Source organism: Symphalangus syndactylus, chromosome 18 (genome assembly GCF_028878055.3).
Source record: "Symphalangus syndactylus isolate Jambi chromosome 18, NHGRI_mSymSyn1-v2.1_pri, whole genome shotgun sequence".
In the NCBI taxonomy this organism is placed as follows: domain Eukaryota; kingdom Metazoa; phylum Chordata; class Mammalia; order Primates; family Hylobatidae; genus Symphalangus; species Symphalangus syndactylus.
Genome location: NC_072440.2, coordinates 9,618,988 through 9,634,846, shown reverse-complemented (window position 1 = coordinate 9,634,846; position 15,859 = coordinate 9,618,988). Strand labels below are relative to the sequence as shown.

At 65.8% G+C, this 15,859-nt stretch overlaps 1 protein-coding gene across 9 annotated transcripts in view; it reads right to left on the bottom strand.

The window, feature by feature from the left end:
- Positions 1 to 2,342: 2,342 nt before the first annotated feature.
- The window catches only part of PLXNB2 (plexin B2), a 32,904-nt gene continuing 19,387 nt past the window's right edge, over positions 2,343 to 15,859 (bottom strand). For 8 of the 9 annotated variants that reach the window (XM_055252247.2, XM_055252250.2, XM_063622415.1 and 5 more), the window contains 32 exons: positions 15,100 to 15,200; positions 14,834 to 14,960; positions 14,284 to 14,437; positions 13,075 to 13,189; positions 12,893 to 13,001; positions 12,711 to 12,812; positions 12,016 to 12,108; positions 11,575 to 11,656; positions 11,275 to 11,432; positions 11,044 to 11,192; positions 10,779 to 10,887; positions 10,501 to 10,637; positions 10,162 to 10,332; positions 9,635 to 9,764; positions 9,305 to 9,532; positions 9,034 to 9,210; positions 8,828 to 8,967; positions 8,558 to 8,658; positions 8,211 to 8,440; positions 7,956 to 8,137; positions 7,484 to 7,550; positions 7,109 to 7,255; positions 6,351 to 6,507; positions 6,092 to 6,192; positions 5,927 to 6,011; positions 5,609 to 5,763; positions 5,248 to 5,408; positions 4,908 to 5,055; positions 4,139 to 4,203; positions 3,925 to 4,000; positions 3,267 to 3,341; positions 2,343 to 3,187 (listed from right to left, as the gene is read on the bottom strand). In XM_055252247.2, the coding sequence (XP_055108222.2) occupies positions 3,083 to 3,187; positions 3,267 to 3,341; positions 3,925 to 4,000; positions 4,139 to 4,203; positions 4,908 to 5,055; positions 5,248 to 5,408; positions 5,609 to 5,763; positions 5,927 to 6,011; positions 6,092 to 6,192; positions 6,351 to 6,507; positions 7,109 to 7,255; positions 7,484 to 7,550; positions 7,956 to 8,137; positions 8,211 to 8,440; positions 8,558 to 8,658; positions 8,828 to 8,967; positions 9,034 to 9,210; positions 9,305 to 9,532; positions 9,635 to 9,764; positions 10,162 to 10,332; positions 10,501 to 10,637; positions 10,779 to 10,887; positions 11,044 to 11,192; positions 11,275 to 11,432; positions 11,575 to 11,656; positions 12,016 to 12,108; positions 12,711 to 12,812; positions 12,893 to 13,001; positions 13,075 to 13,189; positions 14,284 to 14,437; positions 14,834 to 14,960; positions 15,100 to 15,200 (4,137 nt within the window). In that variant the 3' untranslated portion in view covers positions 2,343 to 3,082. Of the gene's footprint in view, positions 3,188 to 3,266; positions 3,342 to 3,924; positions 4,001 to 4,138; positions 4,204 to 4,907; positions 5,056 to 5,247; positions 5,409 to 5,608; positions 5,764 to 5,926; positions 6,012 to 6,091; positions 6,193 to 6,350; positions 6,508 to 7,108; positions 7,256 to 7,483; positions 7,551 to 7,955; positions 8,138 to 8,210; positions 8,441 to 8,557; positions 8,659 to 8,827; positions 8,968 to 9,033; positions 9,211 to 9,304; positions 9,533 to 9,634; positions 10,002 to 10,161; positions 10,333 to 10,500; positions 10,638 to 10,778; positions 10,888 to 11,043; positions 11,193 to 11,274; positions 11,433 to 11,574; positions 11,657 to 12,015; positions 12,109 to 12,710; positions 12,813 to 12,892; positions 13,002 to 13,074; positions 13,190 to 14,283; positions 14,438 to 14,833; positions 14,961 to 15,099; positions 15,201 to 15,859 lie in introns of all 9 variants that reach the window. The other variant, XM_055252246.2, reaches the window with a different exon arrangement.

Genomic DNA, 15,859 nt, shown 5'->3' with positions numbered 1-15,859 from the left:
CCAAGCCCTGTGCCTCAGTTTCCCCACTGGAAGCTGGCATCCGGCTTGGGGCCTGGCGCGGGTCCGGGGATGGCCCCCTCTCCTCGCTGGGGCTCGGTTGGGGCGAGGACACGGGGGCCCCCGCCCCGGGGCGCCTTTCACTGGGCCCGGCCGAGGCGGGCCGAGGTTTTGTGCAGAGTTAATGGAGCTTCAGCTAAAGGAGGAGGAGGCGGGAGCGCAGCCCCGAGGCTGTGGGAACCGCGGCCGCCGCCGCCGGGGGAGGGGAGCGGCCTTTGTCTGTGCCACGGCCGGGCGGGGCGGGAGTCGGGTTCCCATGGCGACCGGCCCCGCCCCTGCGCCTCCCGGGGGACTGGGCGGCTCCGTTCTCGCCCCTAGGATGGGGGACATGGAGGTGGGGAGGTGTCAGGCTTCCCCCAGGCGTCCGCCTGCAATCCTCGCGGCCTCCCTGCAGGCCCCGGCCATTCAGCGGGTCAGGCGGGCGTGTGGTGGGGGGAAGGGGGGGGCCGGGGGAAACAGGACCCTCTCATCACTGAGCTGACCTGCCCCGGGAACCCCTGCCTGCCCAGGCATTAGAGGTCCCGCCCACATGCCTACTGGGGACAGTGTGGGGTCGTGGCACTGCAAGGGAGTGACCACTGAGGAGTTTCGGGTGGCGTGAGGGCCTGGAGGCCACCTTCCAGGAGAGGCACCGTCAGAGCTCGGCGGGGGCAAGGGAAGCCCCCCTGGAGGGAGCCGCCGGTGGAGGACAGTCCCAGGCCCACAGGGGAAGCGGCAGGGGGGCCGGGAAGGGCCGGTGGCAGGGCAGGAGTGAGAGGCCCTGGGCCAGAGGCGCCTCCTACCCAGCTGATTCACTGTGGCCCCTGAATACAGCAGCCACCCCTTCTCCGTGCTCATCCCCCCGCCCCACCCCCGCTGGTCCTGGCCACCCCTCCTCACTGGAGGGCGGTAACAGCTCCTCTCTGGTCCTGCTGGTCCCTCCCAGCTGGCCTCTTCCTGCAGTCAGTGAACTTCCTAAAAGGCAAATCTGGCTTGCTCACCGGGAGACCAGGCGATGGTGGTCGCGGAGCTGATTTAGCAGAGGACTTGTCCTGTCAGTAAGAAGGAAGCAGGATGTATGGCCTTGGGCTATTAAGCTACCCGCCACTTCTCCTCCCACCACTCTGGGAGGAAAATGGGACTTGCAAAGCACCAGGAAGGACAGGCCACCCCTCGTCTGTCGCCAGCTGACCACTCCAGCCCACCTGCATGCACCCCAGCAGCTATGCCCGGCTTCTACGCGGTGCCGGCCCCCACCCGGATGCTGGACTGCTGGGCCTGCAGCCTCTCTCCAGCCCCAAGTTTCATGTGTGTGGGGTCTCACTGCCCCTTCCCTTCTTTCCTGACTGCCCAGTGGGACAGGGAAGAGGTGGACTGCAGGACTGCAGGGTTCTAGTACGGAAGCCAGGCCTCCAGGTTCCCAGCTCCCTACCTGAGACCTCCCGCTCAGCACTTCAGACTGCTGTCCACCCCCTTGCTCTGATCTTCTGACCAGCCATGTCTCTGGGTAAGGGGGGAACCCAATGTCATTTCAGGGGTCCGTGGAGCAGGGGATGTCAGTTGGCCTTGTACCCCTTTCTCCTGTGGGGGAGAGATGGCCACCCGTTTTTCGTCGTGGCTTGAATGGAGCTGCCCCAGTCCAAAGGGGACTCGATCAGTGGAGGGCTTGCCCATCAAGAGACCCCGGCCATGATGTGCCCCAGTGGGGGAAACAGGCTGGGGCTGCCTGAGAATGGATCCTCGTGAGTGGGTTAGCAGTCCAGACCAGCAGAACCTCAGGATGTGTGCCTGGATCCAGCCACATCTGAAGCTGGGCCTTCACTTTGTGTCTGGAGCAGCGAATGCCCTCTACCTGGGCTGTCTGTATTCTTGGCACACAGGGGAGGCTCCGAGCCCTGCCCATCCTGGTTGCTGCTGTTCCTAGCACTCAGGACAGTGCATGCGTGGTGTGCAGCAGGCATTTGGTAAGAATGTGTTGCATGAAAGAAGCCACCAGATGGCACCAGAAGCAGTCCCACCTCCCAGCCCCCTCCACCTCCCCCAGCCCCCTCCACCTCCCCCAGCACCCCTCCCAGCCCCCTCCACCTCCCCCAGCACCCCTCCCAGCCCCCTCCACCTCCCCCAGCACCCCTCCCAGCCCCCTCCACCTCCCCCCAGCACCCCTCTCAGCCCCCTCCACCTCCCCGCAGCTCCCATCCCAGGCCCCTCCACCTCCCCGCAGCTCCCTTCCCAGCAGGGCCCACAGAGCCCAGGGAAGGGGTGGTGGACAGGCGCACTGCAGCCCCAGGAGGAACTCAGCCAACCCGCAGAGTGAAAAAGACGACTGTATTTGATTTACAATGAACAAGATTTACAAAAAGGGGTGGGTGGTCTTGGTGGAACTGCTCCCAGTCCCCCTGGACCGGGTGGGGCTCTAGGGCAGCCTGTCTGACAGACCAGGACCCCAGGATGTCTGGGCCCCGACGTAGGACTTGACCTACGCCTCACTTGACCTTTGACGTGGGGCCCAGCAGCCGTGAGTCCACCCAGAGTGCCGGCACCCTTGGGGAGGCCAGTGAGGTCAGGAAGGCATCGTACCGCTTTTTCTCCTCCTCCCATCCCGAGGTGGACAGACAGACATAGGATCTGGGAACAGGCCTGGGGGCCACAGGCCCTCAGATCCCCCAGGGGCCCAACCTAGGGCATGGAGGCGGCTGCTGGTGCGTGGGCGGAGGCGGAGGCCAGCTGTCCCCAGCGTGGCAGCGTAAGGCACATTTTCAAATCACTGAGACTCGACAGTGAACACCCGATGCTGGTTCTGCCGCCGGAGGGAGCAGAGCTGGGGCTGGGGCTGGTGCTGGTGCTGGTGCAGCGCCCGGGCGGTATTGCTCAGAGGAAGATGCTACAGTCTAGACGCTGGGTGGGTTCCCGCTGCACCCACTCCTGCTTGGGGCGCATTCTCCAGGGGAGGGTGGGGGCCTCAGCCACAGCCACTCGGCCTCCTCCCCCGAGGGGCTCTCAGGTACCTTGGGTACCTATGCCCCAAGGCAGCACTGGAGGTTGTAGGTCAGAGGTCAGTGACCTTGTTCTCCAGTGCAGCTGCAATCTGCTGCAGGCGGAAGGCCAGCTGCATCTTCTGGGCGGCAGGGTCCTCCTCCAAGGCATTGATGATCTGAGGGAGGGTCCCATCAGAGCACATCGGGGGATCGCCCAGCACCCCACCTGCCCCGCCCCCGGGGGCCTGACCCTACCTCGTCATAGTACTTCTGTGTGTATTGGTAGAGCTGGTGTAGTGCCACGAGGGTGTTCAGGGAGTCCGTGTGCGCCTGGGGGGTGACGGGACAGTCAGGGTGGAAAGGGGGCTGTGGGAGCCCCAGGGCTGGCAGTAGTACGGGATGCCCAGGACGAGGCTTCCCCAGGGCAGCAGCTGGGGCCCTGGGCACAGCCGGCACTTGGGGCCCCCTACGTGGCGCAGCCTCGGACAGACACCCACGCAGACAGAGTTGTGCACATGCAACCATCTCAGTGTCTCCCTGTGTGACGCACGGCTGTGGATGGACCCACAGGGACGGGTGCTGTGAGCTGGGCTGTGGGTGGAGCCATAGGGAGGGGGCACTGTGGGCACGGCTGTGGATGGACCCACAGGGACGGGTGCTGTGAGCTGGGCTGTGGGTGGAGCCATAGGGAGGGGGCGCTGTGGGCAGGGCCTGGCTCCGAGCAGCTCACACTCCCCACATGCAGCTGTGGCTCACTTCACATGGCTGAGCCCACCTGGAGGTCCCACCCCACCCTCTCTCCCCCTCAGGACCACATTACCCCTGCCCTGCAGCTCAGGGCCAGGCTCAGCATGGGGTAGTGGGAGCGGGGAGCAGGGAAGGGCCATGGGTGCGTCCCTGGTGGCCTCCTTACCCGGGAAATCTCTGCCAGGTGGGTGTTCATGTCCTGGTCGCTGACCTGCACCATCTGCCGGATCCCCTTGTAGTAACTGCAGGGGTGGGAGCATCAAACAGTGTGGGCGGCAGGGGGCACAAAGGGGGTGGTGGGGGAAACCAAGGCCTGAACCTCCCCGAAGGGAGTCAAGGGTGGGCACGGGGGCCTGGCCTGGAGGGCGGGCAGCACTTACTCCTCCACCATCTTCTTGTAGGTGGAGATCTCCTTGGCGTACAACAGCTTGTTGCTGGGAGAATCCTGTTGGGGACAAAACCCAGTGACACCTGACCAAGGGAGCCAGGCTGGGACCGCTCAGAGTACCCCTGGGTAGCTTCCCCTGCCCCGAATTCCTGACACTTTCATCAAGAAAACCATGGGCCGGGCACAGTGGCTCATGCCTATAATCCTAGCACTTTGGGAGGCTGAGGAGGGCAGATCACCTGAGGTCAGGGGTTCGAGACCAGCCTGCCCAACATAGTGAAACCCCGTCTCCACCAAAAAATACAAAAACTAGCCACGCGTTGTGGCACATGCCTGTAGTCCCAGCTACTCGGGAGGCAGCGGCAGAAGAATCGCTTGAACCTAGGAGGCAGCGGTTGCAGTGAGCAGAGATCGCGCCACTGCACTCCAGCCTGGGCGACAGAGCGAGACTCCATCTCAAAAAAAAAAAAAGAAAAAAGAAAAAGAAAACTACTTATTTTGTGATCTGTAGTGAAACTCAGTTTCTCTGCTTATGTCTGTGGTGAGAGGTCTCAGCAGGAAAGAGGGCAAGGGGTCTCGGGATCTTCCCAGGCTCTGCCAGGCCCCTGTGCCCCCAGCCTCGGCCACCCGCCACCCCCTACATCAAGGGCTCCAGCCCAAGATGTGCAAATCCACACCCCAGACAAGGTCCCAACTCACAAGAAGTCTCCTGGGGACAGACCCAGGCCTCCCTGCCCCAGACCTGCCCCCACCCCACTCACGCGGCTGAGCTTATGCTCCGTGCGTGTGCAGGCGTCCATGAAGGTCTGCGCAATGACTGACAGCGAGGCGTCCACCACCTCGTGGACATGCACGTCAAAGATGAAGTGGGGGTTCTTGAGGATGTTCACCCAGAACCGGAGCGGTAAGCTGAGGCAGAGCAGCGGAGAATGAGAGCTGGGGCTGGGCCGCGGGGTGGGTGCGGAGCCTCCCAGAAGTGAGAGGTGGAGCCTCCCGGAAGTGAGAGGTGGAGCTGGGGCTGGGCCACGGGGTGGGTGTGGAGCTTCCCGGAAGTGAGAGGTGGAGCCAGGGCTGGGCCGAGGGGTGGGTGTGGAGCCTCACCTGTTCGTCTTCCAGATGTGGATGGTGTCCTCATCCTGGATGTTGTGCTTCTCTGCCTGCTCATCCAGGAAGTCAAAGAAGTACTTGACAGCGGGTGGCACTGCGTGCCCAGGCGCCAGCACGCTCTGGAAGAAGTTGTCCACAAACTGCTGCAGTGTGCCCTGTGGGGGGGGAGGGTCTCAGCGTGACGCCGTGGTCACAGCTCCTGGGGGGGAGGGTCTCGGCGTGGCGCCGTGGTCACAGCTCCTGGGGGGGAGGGTCTCGGCGTGATGCTGTGGTCACAGCTCCTGGGGGGGAGGGTCTCGGCGTGGCGCCGTGATCACAGCTCCTGGTGCCGGCCCACACACCCACAGGGGCCCACCTTGACCGAGAGCAGCCGTGTCAGGTAGATCTCGGTGATGGCCTTCGTCCGCTCCTTCTCTTTCACGCTGCCTCGCTTGGACTTGCCCTCGTCCACCTCGTCCGTCGGCCGCACCAGGTGCCACACCCGGTTCTCCTCCTCCAGGAGGGCATGGCCTGTGGGGAGCGGGCGCTGAGGGACCCCTACCCAGGTCTGGGGGCCTGGGTCCCACGGAAAATGGTAGTGGCAGGGTGGGCAGGGGTGCATGTGTCCAGGGCGGACATGGTCCACGCCGACCACCAGGGGCTGGAAGGAAACGGGCAACAGGGAGGGACTCACGCTCCCCAGGCAGGTCCTGCTGACTGTCCTCCGGCTGCTGGGAGACCCCCACCTTGGACAGGATGAGGGTGGCTCCGTCCCGGACCTGGGGAACATGGCAGTGAGAGTGGGCTGTGCCCCCAGGCAGGGTGCCCGGTTCTCGCCCGCCCCAGCCCACACGCTTACATTGTAGTGCATAAGGGTGTTGACGCGCTTCCACCGGCCCTCCCGCTGTGACGTCAGGTCCAGGTCCGACAGGATCTGTGCTGTGGAGCCCGGACGCCACTCTGTGAGAAGAGATAGCCCAGCTTAGGCCCCAGCCACCCAGGTTCCTCCCACTGCCCACCACTCCCACATGAGAAAGCTGGCCAGACGGCATACTGCCCCAGGACACAGGCCAGGCACATGGGCGCCTGTGTGCAGATGGGCAGGGGCCGGAACTCACCCAGGACCACGCTGTCTGGCCTGGGCCAGCAGGAGCAGGGCTGCCCGCGGTACACCTGGTCAATGATCTTCTCCTTGACCTGGGAGATGGTGTCACAGTTGAGGACCTTCACCGGGATGGCGTCCACTCCCTCGTCCTGCACGATCACGCTCACCGTCTGCCGAGACATCCGGGATGAAGCCCGATGGGAGGCCCTGCTCTTACCTGCACCACGCAGGAGCCACTCTCTGCCCCGCCAGCTTTGCCTGCCACAGCGGCACCCTCGGGCAGCAGGCCTCCGAGCCCCCAAGGCTTCCGAGATGACCACACTCTACCCTTCCTCTGCCTGCTCCGGCTCAGCGGGACAGAAAGATGGGGACGGCTCAGAACCACTCAATCAGGCTGTCATGCAAGCTCACGGAAGCACACGTATAGACACGGAATACACATGTCTCCGTGCACAGGCTCCTGCCACACCCACCAGTCACATGTGCACAGAACCCTGGACACACCTGGTGTGCCAGGCCCTTGTATGGCCTCCAGGAGGTGGGGGCGCCCGGGAAGAGCTGATGCGGGGCCCGCACACTTAGAGCCTCCAGAGCCCACAGCCACCAGCACCCAGGCCCTTCCCTGAGGCCGAGTTAGAGCAGGCTGCAACTCGAATCCACAGAGGAGGTGGACGGCCTCTGGCCTGTGGGTCCCATCTGTGGCCAGGGGATGTCCAAGCTCCTTAGCCCAGATCCGAGGCGCCCATGGCGGCCGCCACCCCAGGAGCTCACCAGGGGTGCATACTCCACGTCGTCCCCCAGCAGCCCCGTGTCGTTGAGAGTGTACTTGGCCTTCTTCTGTACCGCATCCACTGGGCCCTTTTCCACCTGATGTTTGATGGCCTTGAAGAGCTTGTACAGGGGCTCCCCGGCACTGTCCTGGAGTAACACGGAGGGGAGGCTGGGAGGTCAGGGGACTTGGGGCCTGGAAGGGGCCCCCGGAGCCCTGGCCAGAGGCATGGACGGGGCTGACCACGTCAGGGGCAGGAAGCAAACCTGTCCAGGCAGGGCCTACCTCAAGGTGCTGTACAGATAGGGGAACACTGGAGGGGATGGCAGCAGTCTGCCTCGCCCCTCAACCCCCAGCCAGGCTGGGGTGGAACCCACCTTGAGGTACTGGTACAGGCAGATGGACATCCAGTTGGACAGCATCCTCTCCACCACAGTCTCAGACCTGGGGGTGCAGGGAGGCCTTGTACCGAGTGACCCTGTAGTATTCCTGAGGCCCAAATGACGCCTCCAAGCACCCGGCCACCCTTGCCCCAGCCTTGCCCCTCTCCAGGCCTGGTGTGGCCTGCAGTGAGGACTGCCTGGTGGCAGCTCCGGCCCTTGTGGGAAGTCTGGCCACCTTCCTCCTGTTCTGCAGAGGGCTGACGCTGTGACCAGCTGAAACCGCTGGACAGGAAGGGCTAGAGTCCGGCTTTGTGTTTGCTGCCAGGGACACCACCCCTAGACTGCCCCCCACCATCAGTGCTGGCTGGCACCTGCCAGCTACTGGGGGCCCAACAGGCCTCTGTGCCACCCGCCACCAGCCCAGAGCCCCTGTGGCCGCCCCGCCCGTGGCCCCGCCCATGTGCACCTGCGCAGCATCAGCTTGGGGTTCTTGGCCACCACGTACTGCTCCAGGAGCTCCAGGAAGAGTGTACGCATGATGTCCGTGTAGTACTCCAGTTTCCCATGCAGCGCCACCGTCAGCAGGGACGCGAAGTAGACCTTGGCACGGGCCGAGAACTCCCGCTGGTTCTCCAGGGTGTGGATGAACTGTAGGGACCGGCGGTCAGAGCCTGCCCGGCGCCGCCCGCGTGCCCTCCCGCCCGCCCAGCGCCCGGCTCACATTGATGAGGAAGGACTTGCTGTTCAGCAGGTTGGAGAACTGGTACAGCGCCTGCTCCACCACCGGCCGCCGCGGCTCGGGGATGTCCAGCTTGCCGGTGATCATCACGTCCTTGTCGCCGTCCTTGGAGGGCAGGAAGAAGACGCGGTCGGTGTAGGTCTTGTAGTCCAGCACGGGGATGCCGGCCTCGTGCACGTCGTTGGTCTGGTCCTCCATCTCGATCATCAGGTCTAGGGGGATGCTGGCGTGAGACGTCCCTGGCCACCTGGGGCCCTGACCCCCACGCCCCACACACAGCATTCCCGCCCCAGGAGGCGCCCGAGCACCAGCCCCCGAGCAGTCCCTACCCGTGAATTCCTTCTTGCAGCGGTCCCGCACGCTCTCCTCCAGGCCCTCCAGCTGGGACTTGATCTTCTCATACTCTCGTTCGGCCTGCTGGCTCTTCCTCCTGCAGGGCACAGGGAGGCTCCTAGGTCCTGCCGGGCCGGCCGCTCAGCTGCCCGCATGAGGAGGTGGATCTACACGCCTGCCTGTGCAGGGTGGCGGATGAGGCCAGAGGGGCCGAGGCGGGAGGGCCGAGGGCTGGGGGTGTGGGCACAGCCGCGGGGCGGGCTCACCAGTAGCAGTAGACAGACACCGCAATGACGACCACCATGGGCACGATGACCAGCGGCAAGATGAGGCTGAGCGGCACGTCGCTCACCCGTGTGTCGTACTCCACGCGGCCCAGCACCCACTCGCGAGAGCCGAACTTCACCTGTGTGGGGGGCCGGGTTCAGCGCGGTCCCGTGGGGGCACCCCCCGCCCGCCCCCGCTCACGCACAATGAACTCGGGCAGGTTGTGTGTGGTGTCTCGTTTCTGCCGCCGCTTGGGCGGGGGCTGCACCTCCGGGGGCTCACAGTACAGGTCGGTCTCCGTCAGCGTCTTCATGGTGCAGCGCTCGGCACCCACGAAGGCCTCAGCCTCCTGCAGCGTCATCGCCTTGTTCAGATTGGTGCCCTGGGGAGGGTGCAGCGGTCGGGATGAGCAGGAGGGAACCAGGGACAGGTGGACCAGCTCTCAGCCCAGACCCCCGGGGCTGCACCGTCCTCACCCGGGCGTGGATGAGCTTGTTGACCTGCTTCTTGACGCCACCTGTGAAGTTCTCAAAGGTGGGGTCAGGCACGTACTCAAAGGCCCCGGCCTCCGTCCTGAGCGGGGCACGGTGCCCGTCCATCTCGATCAGGACCGTGAGGTTGTAGGCCTCTGGCTCCTCGGGCACAGCCGGGGACAGGAAGACAACCTTGGTGTCATTGTGGAACACGTAGTCTGTACCCACCACCTGCAGGCAAGTCCCAGCCGTCAGCCCCCGGGCGCAGACCCCGCCCTTCCCGGGCACGATCCCACTGGCCGGTGCCAGAGCTGAGCCCATGCCAGGACTGACCGTCATGGGCTGCAGGGATTCAGCCTCCCGCGGCGGCTGCCAGGACTGCAGGGGCTCCGCGATGACCACCATGGCAAACCTCTGGATCAGGCTGAAACCCTGACCCGTGACGTTGATGCTGCGGCCACCACTGGGGAGGGCAGTGCCTTTGTGGGCTCGGCTGGCAGGGGTGGTCCCTGCAGGCTCCGCCCTCCCGTCCACACCCACCCTGGCTCTGGCCACAGGGGGCTTCCAGGTGCATGTGTGGGTCTGGGTGGGCAAAGGGGCAACACGGTGGGCCGTGCCAAGCACGAGACTGTGCCGCAAGTGGGCGGGGGGCACGTGGGGCCTGGTGAGCGTGGAGCCTCTGGTGTGCCTGTCTGAGTTTCTAGGAGGACGTGGATCTGGGGTGCAGTGGGGTTTTCCAGAGGCCTCCTCCCACCGCACAGACCAGCCCCACCACATTCCTTTCAGCGCAGTCAGCCAAGGGCACTGAGGAGGCAGCTGGGTGTGGAGAGCAGAGGGGGGTGGGGGGGCACCAGCCTCACCTGGCAAAGCTTCGTAGCGGTTCGAAGGCTCGCAGTATGGGGTTTTCGCGGTAGGTGAAGAAGATGTCGGGGCTGGGCACGGGGGACCCCCCATAGGAGACCTCCAGGGGCATCTGGCCCCGTGTCGCCTGGGGGCCCGTGACACACTGGAGCTGCACCCCAAACTTCGTCCTGGGGGAGGGAGGGTGCTGGTCTGCATCAACCCCTCCCCCGGGACCAGCCTCAGCCCAACCAGGCTGGCCCCGCCATCCCCTCAGGGCCACTCAGGTCTCAGTAAGTGCCCCCCTCCATACCCAGGGCCAGGGCCAACCAGACTCAGCAGCTGGCGGTGACACCCACACTTTACACGGGACGCCGTTGAGGGTCACCCGCACGTCCTCCTGGGAACCCGTGTCCAGGTGGGTGCCGTGGATGGTCAGTGTGGTGCCGCCCGCCTGCGGTCCCTGCTGCGGCTCCACCTTGAGAGGCTGGGGCTGCTGGAAGAGCCGCAGGGGCACTCGGGTGAGGACGGGGCACAGGACGCCCTCAGTCCTGGGCTGGATGGTAACTGTCAGGGGGAGGCAGCAGGCAAAGCCCCTCCTCCCGGGTTCGGCAGGTCCCCGAGGCCAGGTGCTTACTTGGAAGGTGAACTGGACACTGGGAGGCGAGCGGCCCAGTTTCCCGAAGACGTCCACCTCGACACCCCCAGTGAAGGGCGCCTCTGCAGCCTCGATCACACACACGATCCTGGCGGGCGACAGGCAGGGTGGCCCAGGCACTCCCCGACCCACCCCATACCCTGACACCCTCACCCCCTCAGCCTCTCCACCCACCCGGTCACCCGGAACTCCAGCGTGGGTACTGACCCAGCCGACAGGGCCCAGGCCAGGGCTGTCCACTCACCGGGTGGACACGGAGTAGCGTTCCGGCTGAAAGGAGCAGTTCCGGCCGGCCACCGAGATCCTCCGGATGTCCCCTGCTCGGACGCCCAGATTGGACCCCAGGATGGTGACATGGATGCCCCCACCCAGGGGGCCCGTCTCAGGCTGGATCTGAAAGCACAGAGCCGGGTGAGCAGGGAGGGGCTCAGGCCAGGGACGCGGGAGGGTGTAGGCCAGGCTTCGAGGGGCTCACCCTGGTGATGACGGGCGGCGGGCACTCGGAGGTGGTGTTGCACAGGGCCTCATACACGCACCTGCTCTGGCCCCCGCACCACGCACACCTGTAGTCGGGGTTAGCGGCCTGGCACAGGCTGCAGTCACTGCGGCCAAAGGAGCAGTTGTAGAGGGTGACTGCGGGGAGAGCTGCCGTCAGTGGTCACCCCGTGGCTGCCTGCCCCCGACCTGCTCCCCACTGCGCCCACCTGTCCCCCCACCCACCTCCTTGTGCCCACCCATCCCCCGCCCGCCCCCCCACCACGCCCGTGGCCCCCACCATGGAGCTTGCTGTCGATATTCTTGCCATAAGACTTGACGTAGAGGTGCAGGGGCAGCGTCTCGTTGGCATCGTGGGACAGCTGGGGGACACGCAGGGGCACACTGCACTTCCTGCCCCCACAGAGGGGCGCGGGGCAGGGGTCACGAGGGCAATCTCCCTGTGGCCACCGGGTCCCTTCCCAGCCAAGGGCAGCAGGGGAGGCCTTCAAGTGTCGGAAGTTTGGGAACCTCATGGACGCTGCTCTGTGCCACTCTGTCCCCAGGGAGGCAGAGGGCAGAGGGGGCTTCCCCAGCAGCACAGGGCATGGCGAGCCCCTGGCTGGGCTCTGGTCCCTGGGGTCTCCCTGCTGCCCCTCCCCTCACAGTCCTGGAGGTGACCCCCCACCCCACCCGGGGCCCTGGGGTCCAGCAGCTGAGCCGGCCTGCCCTGGGGCCGTACCTTTGGGGTCCGAAAGACGAAGGTCCCAGATTCCTGCACGCTCACTGGCTCCATGAACTTGAGCAAGTCACTGCCCACGTGCAGGGAGGAACCCTGCAGACCGTGCCGTCAGGACCCTGGACAGGCGGCTTTGGCACCCTGGCCCTCCTCCCAGAACCCCCGCAGCCTCTCCTCAGTGCCTACAGTGTGGGAACCCTCTCCTCACCCCACACGTGCCTGCCCCTCAGACTCTCCCATGCCAGCTGACCCCTCGGCCACTCCTGAGCCCAAACACCTGTGTCTGCAGAAGCCTCCGAACGTCCTGCGTGGGTTTCCCCGGCCACCTCCACCACTCATCCACACCTGAGGGCATCGCCCAGCCCACCCAGCATCGTGGCCCCCACAGCTCCCTCCTCAGGAGGTGGCACTGGCCCCTCAACCTCCACACGCCTGCCTCCTCCACTGCCTCTGTTCAGGCCCATCCAAAGGCCCCTGAGTGCTCCCTCCTGGCCTCTGTCCCCAATATATCCTGTGCCCTCTACCTCATGTGGGGGCCCCGAGTCGGGGGGCACGAGTGGAGCTCAGGCTCCCCACACACCCATCAGCACTGGCCAGCGCCCCCTCCCTCTGTACCTCAGCCTGCCGGTCGTTGGCCAGCGCCCCCTCCCTCTGCACCTCAGCCTGCCTGTCACTGGCCGGCACCCCTCCCTCCGCACCTTCACAGTGTCCAGGTTCTTGCCCTGGAAGGTCACGTCTGTCTCGTGGTTCATGGGGATCACCAGGGGGCTGGGTCCCAGGAACTGGGGACAGCTGTCCTCCTGGGAGAGCAAGGCTGGTCAGGTGCTGCCTGGGCACAGCGGAGCAGCCGTGCCCTGAACAGTCCCCTGAGGCCCCTCACCATGTGGGCACGGATGATGCCGTCCTCAGGGTTGGGCGAGGCCTCCCGGCACTCGTGGTAGCGCAGGTCCCATTGGCAGGTCCAGCGGTTGCTCACACAGGAGATGCACCTGCATCCAGAGAAGATCGTGAGCACGGCTGGGGTGGCAGGCGGGGCGGGGTCGACGGGCAGGAGACACTCACGGCAGGTTCTCCTCTAGGCTCATGGCCTGGCGGCAGTCGTAGAAGGGGTACTGGTAGGACGTGAGGAAGATGTTGCCTTGTCTAAGGAGGAGCTGGATGGTCACGGCCACGTGGTCTGCAGACAGCAGAGGGGGAGGCGTCAAGGTGGCGGCCACAGGGCCGAGGGCCAGGCTGGGCCTCCCCTGGGGCTGACTCCTGGGGCTGACTCCTGGGGCCGAGGTGGAGACCCCTGGTCTTCGGGGGCCCTGCCAGGACGCCCCGCACTCATGTTGGGCGGGGCCTGCCACCTGCTATCAGATCTCGGGTGGGGCTGCCAGGACGCCCGTTCTTGCTGGGCTGGACCTGCCACCTGCTATCAGATCTCGGTTCGGGTGTCGGGTGCAGCGCCAGGCTTGCCTTTCTCCCCAGGGCCCAGCTTGCTTTCATACCCTCTGTTCCCACAGGCACTGAGGGCAGCGGCTCCTTGGAGTCTGGGTGGGGACTGCCAGGTCCCTGCCCACGTCACTGCGTGGCCCCACTGCCCCCAAAACTTAGGGGACATGGGCGCGACGCCTGCCCTGGCCCACATGCGAGGCCCTGCAGCCTCTGGGAATGGCCCTGCTCTCTGAGGCTGGACATGGCAGGAAGGGGTGAGGGGCGTCTGCCGAGATGACGGGGCCTGGCGCCTGGCACCCGGATGCCGCTCTGGACGTGATGAGGGAGCAGGCGGAAGACAGGAGCTGCCAAGGAGATGCCACAGCCAAGACCTCCAGGCTTCCCTGGGCTCCCATCAGGATCCTGGGCCTGGCACGGCCACCAGGCCACGGCCACGCAGAGCAGAGCCAGAGCTGTTTAATAATAAGCCTGAGGTGTCTGAGGCTTTCAAGGCCCTGGGACAGAGCTGGGTCAAGCTGGCGGTCCAGGGACATCTGGGGTCTGTGGAAGGCCCGTGTGGCCTCTGCCGTGGTCGCACTCACAGCCCCGCTGCCCTAGGTGTTCCAGCTGCCGGTGAAGACAAGTCACCTTTGCTACGGGCCTGGGGGGCGTGGCTGCGGACAGCCCAGGAGGCCAGAACCTCCCCAACAGGCACAGCAACCCCACCACAGGCTTCATTCAGGCTGGGCCCCCGGAGCGGCCGCGGAGTGTGCCTGTGCCCAGCCTGCACCCAGGGTCCGGCAGAGGTGATAGCCCACGTGCACAGGGCCCCGTGTGACCGAGAAGGGGCCTCACCCTGGCCTGGCGGTGTGACGGGGATGCTGCTCGGGGAGTTGCAGGTGACGGCCTCGCCCTCCACACGGGCGGGGTGTGGCGGTGACTCCCCAAAAAGGCACAGCAACTCGTCCTCCTCACTCAGGGCAGGGAGGGGGCTGACGGTCAGCTGCACCTGAGGGAGGGGCCGTGCCGCTCACACCGGGAACCCGGAGTCCTGTCAGCCCGCCTGCTCGTGACCCGACCTCCCTGCGTGTGGGCGCACATCCCAGAGGAGCCTCCAGAACCCGACTCCGCGTCTTCCAACACAAGTCTCTCTGTGGTCACCCCAGCAACTCCTGGGACAGGGCCTGGGTCCACCCTGGATATGGACAATCCCCACCCCCCCCCGCCCCGGTCACAGGGGTCCAGGGGGCCAATGCAGGGCTCCATCCCTAAGGCTCAGTGCCCGGAGCCCAGGCGGGGGAGATGTGGGGCCCTCCCCTGCCTGTCCCAGCAGCTCCCAGCCTAGGGGAGCCCCCACCTGGCCCGGCCTGGGCCCCAGGACCCCCACCCCAGCCCCACCACACACCTCCCCCTGGGCCCGCCGGCTCATGTTCTGTGGCTGGGCGCTGGTGACAGCCACGCAGGACTTGCTCCGGCTCCACAGCCAGTGGCTGGCCTCCTCGGCCCGTGGACACTCGGACTTCCGGGTGCATCTGCAGGCGCAGGGGGCAGCTTCAGCCCAGGGTGGAATCTTGTTCTCCCAGGACAGTGCGGTGTGCCCCCCGACCCAGGCCACGACCTCCCAGGATCCCAGAGGCAGGCCGTGTCCCCGAGCCCCCCCCAGGCACTCACCGTCCCTCGACGACGCACCAGCCACAGTAGGGGTCCTGCGAGTCGCGGCACTGGGTGCAGGTCAGGTAGCTCAGGCACTCCTGCACCGGCAGCCGGAACACCTAGGGCAGCGGGGCTGTGAGTGCGACCACGGCAGAGGCCACACGGGCCTTCCACAGACCCCAGATGTCCCTGGACCGCCAGCTTGACCCAGCTCTGTCCCAGGGCCTTGAAAGCCTCAGACACCTCAGGCTTATTATTAAACAGCTCTGGCTCTGCTCTGCGTGGCCGTGGCCTGGTGGCCGTGCCAGGCCCAGGATCCCGATGGGAGCCCAGGGAAGCCTGGAGGTCTTGGCTGTGGCATCTCCTTGGCAGCTCCTGTCCTCTGCACTGGCTCCCTCCGAGGGGTGCTTCTAGGGCCGGGCTGAGGGTCTCTCGCACTAACCCCCCCACAAGCTTGGGGCCCAGGCCCATGTCCCCCACTGACTGAGCTCACAGGGGCTGTGCAGGGACCCCGTCTTCCCATCCACCCTCAGCAACACCCCTGACACCGACCCAGGTCCCTTCCATCAGGACGGGGCAGAGGCAGGGCCAGATGGAGAGACCTGGTTGAGACCACAAAGGACAAACAGAAGGAGCGGCAGAGACAGGGGCAGTGCCAGAGAGACACAGGATGGAGACAGTGCCCGGGACCCACCCAGCCACCCCTCATCCAGCCCAAGAAGGGCCCAGCTCTGCAGCGCCCCATCCTCCTCTGGCCCCCAGGCCTGTCATAAGGGCC